The sequence below is a fragment of the Brassica napus genome, chromosome C2 (assembly GCF_020379485.1).
Source record: "Brassica napus cultivar Da-Ae chromosome C2, Da-Ae, whole genome shotgun sequence".
Taxonomy (NCBI): domain Eukaryota; kingdom Viridiplantae; phylum Streptophyta; class Magnoliopsida; order Brassicales; family Brassicaceae; genus Brassica; species Brassica napus.
In genome coordinates, this window is record NC_063445.1 from 46,445,933 (window position 1) to 46,454,566 (window position 8,634).

At 46.0% G+C, this 8,634-nt stretch overlaps 1 protein-coding gene across 1 annotated transcript; it reads right to left on the reverse strand.

Moving 5' to 3' along the window:
- Window positions 1-6,864: 6,864 nt before the first annotated feature.
- LOC106381922 (60S ribosomal protein L7-2) lies at window positions 6,865-8,372 on the reverse strand. The gene is made up of 6 exons (XM_013821859.3): window positions 8,098-8,372; window positions 7,914-8,011; window positions 7,770-7,827; window positions 7,485-7,564; window positions 7,296-7,398; window positions 6,865-7,188 (listed from the first exon to the last, which is right to left on the reverse strand). Exons 1-6 carry the CDS (start codon window positions 8,269-8,271, stop codon window positions 6,973-6,975), a joined length of 729 nt encoding a protein of 242 aa, XP_013677313.2. The 5' UTR covers window positions 8,272-8,372; the 3' UTR covers window positions 6,865-6,972.
- Window positions 8,373-8,634: the final 262 nt, after the last annotated feature.

Here is an 8,634-nt window from a genome sequence, read left to right on the forward strand (position 1 = left end):
CAGTATCCACGAGAACTTTGGTGACCGTGCAGTCACTAATTCCGATGTTGACGAGGAAATAATCATTGTGCGGCATGTAGACGCCTGCCGCGTCTTCGGCAGAAAAGGTGATTTTAGGGCTAGCCTCTGGTATGGTGGGCCAGTGCTTAGCTGTGATTGCCTTCCGGAGGAAACCTTTCACATATCTAATGGAATCGTTTCCAGGGGGATCCTCCCATGAACACGTTCAAGTGCTGAAATTTCTCTTGATGCTCTTTCTCGGATCGCGTCATTTGCTCGGCCCTGAGGGAGTCGAGACACATACGCAGGTCTTGAGTCTTGCGTTGATACGGGACGATCGGCTCTGGCTCCGCTTTGGAACGGTCGGTCTTGCATCGTTTGAGTTTTTCGCGAAGATCCGGGATCTTCGAGTTGAGCTTAACTCGGAGATCAGTCGTCTCGATACCATCAGACTGATTGTTTGACCACATCTCCCGTTTAAGTTCTACTTGTCGGTGGAATGGGTCCTTTCGCTTGGAGTCTAGGATGTGTCGAGCGTCGGAAGCATTGAGCTTTCCTACGGAGCAACTGATCCTAGGCGGTGCACCATCGACTTCCATAAGCGTATTGTCGATGGAAGTGAGGCTTTCGATCGTCTGCATTGATTTTTGGTTGAGTGATTGACGTAGATCGTCCTCCGGCTTTGCCGTTGTGGATGGAGCATGGGATGGAGTGGCTCGGATTGTAAAAATCTTTCGCCGAGATTTTGGTTTTTCTTCGTCGGAGATTGATTCCTCGTCGTGATGCGATTGGTCGCCATCATCTGCCGGAGGGTAGTCTTCTTCCTTCTTTTCATTGGAATTTTTCTTCTCGTCCTTACTCTTACTCCAACTTTTACCGTTTTTGGTTTCAGTGGTTCGACCTCGGTGCGACCGTCGCTGGTGGAGGCGAGCCATGCTTCGTTGAGGTGTCTGCATTCTTTGGTGTCATGACCTTTCATATCATGGTACATGCAGAACTTGTTCTGGTCGTATGAGCTCTTAGGGCTAGCGGATGCGGACTTGCGGGACTGCTGCGTTTTTACTTCGGTATCGCGTTCCCATACGTTCCACCCTGGTTCACGTACTGCAGCAACTACACCAGATTGATCGTACTCGGAGATGGCATAGACGGGTCCATTCTTTTTGTAAGGGGCGTGTTGTCGTGGCTCTTGGGCGTCTGATGTCTTCGATGCTGTTGGCTTTAGAGCCTATTGCTTGGCGTTGTAAGCTCGCCTGTCTTCATCCATCTTGATAAAGTTCTTTGAATCGTGCAGAGCTTCTTCGATGAATATAGTCGGGTTAATTCCGAGGTAGTCTCGAAACTTGGAGTAAATCCAAAGCGCGTTGGTCAAGGCTTCGACGTTGGTGTGATCCGGGATAGGTACATTTGATAGTACTTGCTTGAATTTTTCTATAAAGTCCTTGAGACTCTCGTTTTGCGACTGGGATAGCTTCCATAGGTCGGCCATTGATGCTCCTTGACGGGACCACATGATGTAGTTTTTGAGGAAAGATGTAGACATGTCGTCGAAGCTATCGATCGAACCTTCTTTTAAATGGGAAAACCAACTTAAGGCCGATCCTGAGAGGCTCTCGACGAAGAGTTGGCCGAGACCCGCGTGTCTCTCTTCGTCGGAGAAGTGATTTCGACCCATAGCAATGTTGAAAGCGGTCATGTGATCGGTCGGATCTGAATCTCCTTTGTATGGAGGGATACGGAGTTTCTTCGTCTGCTTGATCTTGACTTTCGTTATCCGCTTGGGGAAAGGGTTTTGCCGGGTGGCGGCAAGAACACGTTCGATCTCTGGTGCGGATGCCTTGACATGATGTATCTTAGAGTGGATGTCCCACAGTGAGAGTTGCAGATCGGCGATTTGGTGGCTAGTCAGAGAATCTGAACCGTCAGTCGTTTGTGCAATCTTGCAGTTCATAGGGTTTGCTTCGTCGGTTGGTTGTTTGATTTCAAGGTTAGGGTTTGTGGTTGCGAACAACCTTTTTCTTGCCGTTTCCGCTCTGTAGTTTTCGCCATCTAGGGTTCCGAGAGCGGCGGCAAGTGCGGCCAGACGGTCGCTTGTAGCTTTGTTGGTTTCTTCTTGTTGAATTAAACGTGCCATGATGGCCTGCAGCATCTCGGGAACGGACGGGTTCAGAGAGGCCGACGGTCGGTTGCTGTCAGCGGGTGTATCGTCGGGACTCATACTGAATTCGTGAATGTTACTCTGTAAAGCCCCACGGTGGGCGCCAAGATAAAAGAGAAAAGAGAAAAAAACTTATATAATAGGAACAACAACAACATAAGACCCAGACAGTCCCTCAAGACCGATCTTCGGCAGGTGGATCCTAGAGCACAGCGTCCCCGAACCCTTCGGCCCCTGCCTCCTTCGGATCCGAGATCGGAGCCTCGCCACCTTCAGTCGGAGCTTCGATAACCGGTTCCAACACTTTATCTGGGATCCTTCATGATCTTCACAAGTGACGATAGGTTTCTCACCGTCAAGAATAGGAGATCGAAGGGCAGATGCAGTCGCTGAGTCGACAGTCCCTAACTTCGACCCAAACTGATCTAGATTCCAAAGCAACTCGGAACGAGGGAGAGACAGAGTGAGATCTTGCTCCGTGATATCCTCGACATCGATTTCGTCAACCTCTTCCTTAAACTGCGCCTCATTAGCGGCCAGGAGATCTCTTAGTTTCTTTGGAACCTGCAAACCCCAACTTTCAAGTATATCCATCGATTCGAGAGTCCCGAAAGCTTGGCTGTGCAGGAACAGCTTTGCTTCCAGCTTATCTCGATCAGCCATGTACTTTCGAAACTTCTTGAAGCACTTTGCTGCCGCAGCCGTAGCGCGATCTCTCACACACATAACTTCATGAAGGTGCGATTGACGAAGGCGATCCATCTCCTGCTCCATCTTCTCAGCTTCGTCAACCTTCTCCTGCTCCAATCGCACAATTTTAGTTTGAGCAGTCTCCAAATCCTCCTCGAGGCCCTCAGCCGTCTGAATCGCCTGCTTGCGTTCACGGCGGTAACGGTTTCGCTCAGCAACTAACTCCTTAGCCTTATCAAGGACATCTTTCTTGGCTTTCCCGAACTCAGCATCTCTAGCTTTGATCGTTTCAAAAGGCCATTTCGTACTCCAAGATGAGAAGATTCTTACGAGCCCCCGCCTGCAACAAAAATGGAAAGAAAAAGTGATCAATCGCACACGTAAAGCCGACAAAAGTCTACACGTCTCATCAGTCAAACACTTACCACAGCGTCCGCGCGAGCCGAGTACGCAAACTTATCCGGGAACGCGAGTTCAGATACCTCCGGCATAATTCGCGATCCTCTCCTAAGCAGGCGCGATAGCTCCGCGCAGGCAGCAAAATCGTTGACAAGTGGCACATCTTTGTCATAACAAAATTCCACATGTTTCGATGAAGCCAACAAAAGCCTTTTGGAAGGAGGACCTGTACCACCCCAAGGTAGAGTACGGAGGATAGGCGGAGCCATCTCGCGAGGAGAAGTCAACGAGCGATCGATAGCAACTCTCTGCTTCATCTCGTCTGACCCGTAGGAGCCCCCGTCGGTCGGCTTCTGTCTCTTCGCTCTCGGAGATTCAACCTTATCCTTCTCAGTCAAGTCTTTGTAACTATCAGTCTGAACGCTCTCGTGAGTCTGCCCGACTTTATCAGCCAAAGGATCGTCTACCGCTTAATCATTCTCGGTCTCAGTTCCTCCCATGACGTCGGAATCGACTCGCGCTTTCTTGGAAGATTTGCTCCTTTTTTGTTTCTTTTTTGACGAGCAAATGTCGGGATCCTGATCGATCGGCCCATCTGCTGAAACGTTATCCATCGGAGTATCGATCGCCTCGTTTGTCAAAACTTGGCCCTCAACCTTCTTCATTTCGGATGCGGCCATGGAACCGAAGCTTTCTCCGCCAAGCTGAGCACCGAGAATGTCGCTGTAACTTGGATATGCCTTCGGAATTCTCCCCATGAATGGAAGCGCAGATCTCTTACCTTAGTTTCCTCACAAGAAATGCACGACGACCAATCAACTGAGACAAAAATAAAATGGCTAAACATACGGAAGGGAAGCCAAAAGACCGAGCGATTGGTTGTCCACAAAACTAAGACAAAAATAAAATGGCTAAACCTTTGGCAATTCGCTCCCGCTGACGGTGAATCCTTTTACTATAGAACTCTCCCCACTTCTGTTGGCTAAGTGTAGTGATCTTCGGTATGTCGAACCAAAAGGTCTCCCGGTACCCGATGGTGTTTGGGTGAACAACTGCAAAATTAGAAAACAACAAAAAGAGACAAGTCAAAACCATGATAATGTGAAACCACTAGATATAGATTGTCTACCAAGGCGAGGACTCCATAGGGCACGAAAATCGTCGCCCGGCGGTTCTTCGAAAGCTGCTTCGTCGGCCCTAACATAGAAGTAGAAACGTTGCCAATTCTTGGTATTCGAAGGATGGCCAGTCAAAATCTGAAGCTCCAATTGCATCTGTACCGCGAAAAGACCATTGTCTGCGTCAGTTCCTCGAAGACGCGAACCGACATCGAGACGTCAATCTCCGCCGCCATAACCATCAACGCCACAGCGACACCTCAGCGTGAACAATAATAGGTAAGAAAGCGAGGGATCGGAAACCACAACTGTTGGGGGTGGATTTACAGCCTCCATCAAGGCCCATTAGACAATAAATTAGGCACATTTTACTATGAAGCCCTAGGTTCTTCCTTATATAAATAAAGAGATATCTCTCTTTATCAAGGGATCTCTCTCCTTTCCATCTAGACTTGGAACACTTCTTACAAAGATTTTATGGATTCCTAGATTAAATTTACACTTGTAATCATACATATAATACAATCTTTGATCAATAAACTTTTTTTGATGTTCATTTTCCATTTGATTTCTACGTTGATTTCTCTTAAGCCTCAAGAATTTAAGATATATTTTTCTTAAATTCTTCATTGTATGAATCCGACAAACACACCGTTTTCGGTTCAAACAACAACTTAGAATCCTTTCCGAAAAAGGACTCATAAACACAATGATAACCAACCGGCGGATCCCACGGCCGTTGATCAGGCCTCGGAATCATGAAAGTAACATCGTATGCTCGACATTCCTTCATCAGCGAGGAAACGCTTCCCAAAGTCGAACGAGTGGGGGAAACGTCGCCCCAATCTTGATCTTTGGACGCGTACGAGCGAACGAGCTCTGGAGCAAGATCAGGAAGCTGCTCGATCGTCCCGTTGCGATGATAGCGATACGGAATCAATCGAATATTTCCCCTCGTGGCGGCCATGAGCTCTTGAGACAATCGTTTTGCGGTTCCAGGTTCATTCGAACACTCCTCGTCAATCCTGAGACTACTCGAATCTCCCTCATGTGCGTGCCGCTCGACGGATCCACCATCGATACTGTTAGCAATCGTAGGATCGCTCTTGGTCCTGCCCGTCTTGCTTCCACAATCGTCATCGCAATGTCTAAGGCTCGATTTAATCACACCATCGGGATCATCAAAGTGAGCCCTAATCGCGGATTCCATCAGCTTAGGGCCGAGCGACGGCTCCTTCGGAGGACTTGGGGCGGTCCGAACTCCTTTCCCCTTTTCAAACGATGAACACTCTTTCCCGGAAGGCAACATCGATCGATCGACAATCTCCGGTGTGAAACGACCGGAGAAACCCCGAAATAGGCGGCAGACCGGAATAAAAAAAGGGAGAAAGAGAGAAAAAGAAGAGATATAGAGAGAATACTTTTTTGGGTTCCAAAAAGAATGAGGAAATGAGAGAGGAACTCTCTATTTATAGGAAAGAAACACAGAACTCGAGGTAGAAGCAATTATGACACCTATAGAGTCTAGAAGCTAGCCTCGTTTTCCGTGTAAAGAAGAGAGAGCGATTGCTTATTTTATTCCGAGCAACGATCGATCGGTTGGCGACACACAGCTCTTCTCCGCCCTCGACGTTTGATATCGGGCCCAGTTGACCGATCGATCGATCGAAGTATCGTCAAATGCAGAAGTGAATTTGACATCCGTCGTCAATCGATCGACCAATATATTACGGGCTCCTTTCTTCAGCAATCTCACACGTCACAACTGGAGGCACTCGGGTTTTCACCGCTTTCGGCAATCGAAGTTGCAGCCGTTAGATCGATCGACTGGAACACGGTCAAGCTCTCGATAACATATGTTGGCGATCGATCGGCCAGCACAAATGTGGACTTCTTTATAATAAGTCATTTATCGGTCATCATATAAAAAGGTGCCCAATCGATCAGCATGCCGATGTAAAAGGCCGAGCAATTCAACCCATCAATCGATCTCCCCCCCCCCCTCGGTCGCTCGCTAGATCGAACTTGCTCCAAAGGTTCAGCAAGATGTGGAAGGCCAGAAGTTTCTCAATCGATCGACCCGTCATCAAAAGAGATCAGGGTGATGGTTCTCTGAACCCTGCAGCGAGTCGGTTGATCGCATTCCGCATAACACACAAAAGCACAGGAAGCGATCGATCGGTCAACACAAGTGTGGACTTCCACAGTGATCGATCGATCGGTCAGCATAAACGCAAACTCTTATCCGCAGCGATCGATCTCAGTTTCGTTATATGTTGTGTGATTTGGATTGTGATCCATGTGTTGTAAATCTCTAGGAGTGCCGAAGAAATGCAAAGTCTTTTGTTGAATCACAGTTTTGATTTGCCTTTTAGTGAATCACAACGAGTCGAGTTGGCTTCCATAGCGTGATCACTTTGTTGGATTCAAGTGTACAATTTCCTAAGGAACCGATAAAAGAAGCGTCGAAAAACTCATCAAGCTATAACCAAAAGACGATAGCAGAGAAAGCTCAGAGTGTCTTTTACTTGACAGAAAATATCAAAAATCCAGAAGGAAACACAAAGATCATAGATAATAAGACTGAGATTGAAAAAGAAGACATCTCTAATTCATCCTCCTGATAAGCTCATTAATGAAGTTTTCACGGTTGCCAGCATCACCACCTTCAACGTAGTGATTCCTCTTTTTCTTAAGACCACCGAGTGGTGCCTTGAGCTGGAATGGCCACAGGAAGTTGTTGGCCTCCTTGAAATGAGGTCCTACTGTTAGAATCTCGTGAATCAAATCCTCAGTGCAGATGATCCCATGTTTGCCCAGAGCCTGTTGATAGTTTCACCAATTTTTAAAAAAATCAATCACTTTACTTCAATCCAGAATAACAATATTCAAAGAAGCTAGGGAGGACCAAAGAGAGAGAGATAAAGAACCTGCTCAACGATGGAGTTATCAGTCAAAGCCACCCTCTGGTGGTTAAGCTTTCCATATCCCCTCTTGTAGATCAATTCCTTAACACTCTTCAAGTTAGGGAATCTGAATTAAAGGAGAGAAAGGGTCAGGTCACTAACTCTGTTCACCAAAAATTCTTAACATGGCAAGAAAGGATACGATGTATATACCCGTAGGTCACATAAGGCTCAACACGACGAAGCATGTTCATTGTTGCCTTGTTGACTTTCAGAAATACACCATTGAAGATCTGCATTTACATATTCAAAACCAAAGCAATTATTTCAGCATAATGGTAACACAAATAAGAAAAGCTCAGGTCTTTTTCATGGAAGTTAACATCACAATTGTCAAAAGAACACTAATCTAGGACCAAACAACGATGACACGGTATGGTTACTACATAAAACAGCAATTAGCGACAAAGACAGAAGATGATTAAAACGCAGACAAACCTGTCTGAGACGCAAGAGCTGAAGAATCTTCTTTGTCTTTGGGTCAATAGCATTAATACTGCAAAAAATTCAAGGTAACAAAAGATAAGAAACAAAACATTTAATATCTCTAACGAAATGCTAAAAATCTAACACAAAACATACCCACGAATACGGATGATGAACAAGAGCTTAGCTTCAGGGTCAACATAGAAACCACCTTTAAGCTTGGCCTCACGTTTCAACGAGATCAACTCCTTCTCCTATAAAAGAATAACAATGTTCGTTTATTTACACAGAACCAGACTAAAGCTAGCACGATATATATCAGAGAAGCAAAAAAGTTTACCTTCTCGGCGTACTCCTTGGCGTACTGCTCAGCTCTTTTGTAGATAAGCTTCCTGTTGGCGGCGTTCGTCTTCTTGGCAGCTTCAGCGCTCTGCTTCTTCGCTAGAGCCCACTCCTCCTCTCTCTTCCTCTTCTTCAGCACTGACTCTGGAACTGCAACCTTCGACTCTGCCATTTTCCAGATTCTTGCAGATCAAAGAAAGAGAGGAAGATCACTGCGGCTACGAGGGACGATATATATGCCTCACACTCTCGAAACTAGGGTTAAACAGAAACTTAATGGGGCTCATAAACCCACCTTTCGTTTTTAATAGGCCCAATGTCCTAATCGGTATTTCGTGCATTGTAAATCTGTATAGTTAAAAGCCCATGAATATATTTTCCTTGCTTCTTTCCCCTTTGAAAGAAAAAATCCATAATAACATTTCAATTAAATTTCGCTAAACATTTTAATACATAAATTTTATTATTTCACAGCTTAATACTTGAACCAGTTATTTTCCCATTTTAACGCACTAACTTTTAAATCTTGCTTATT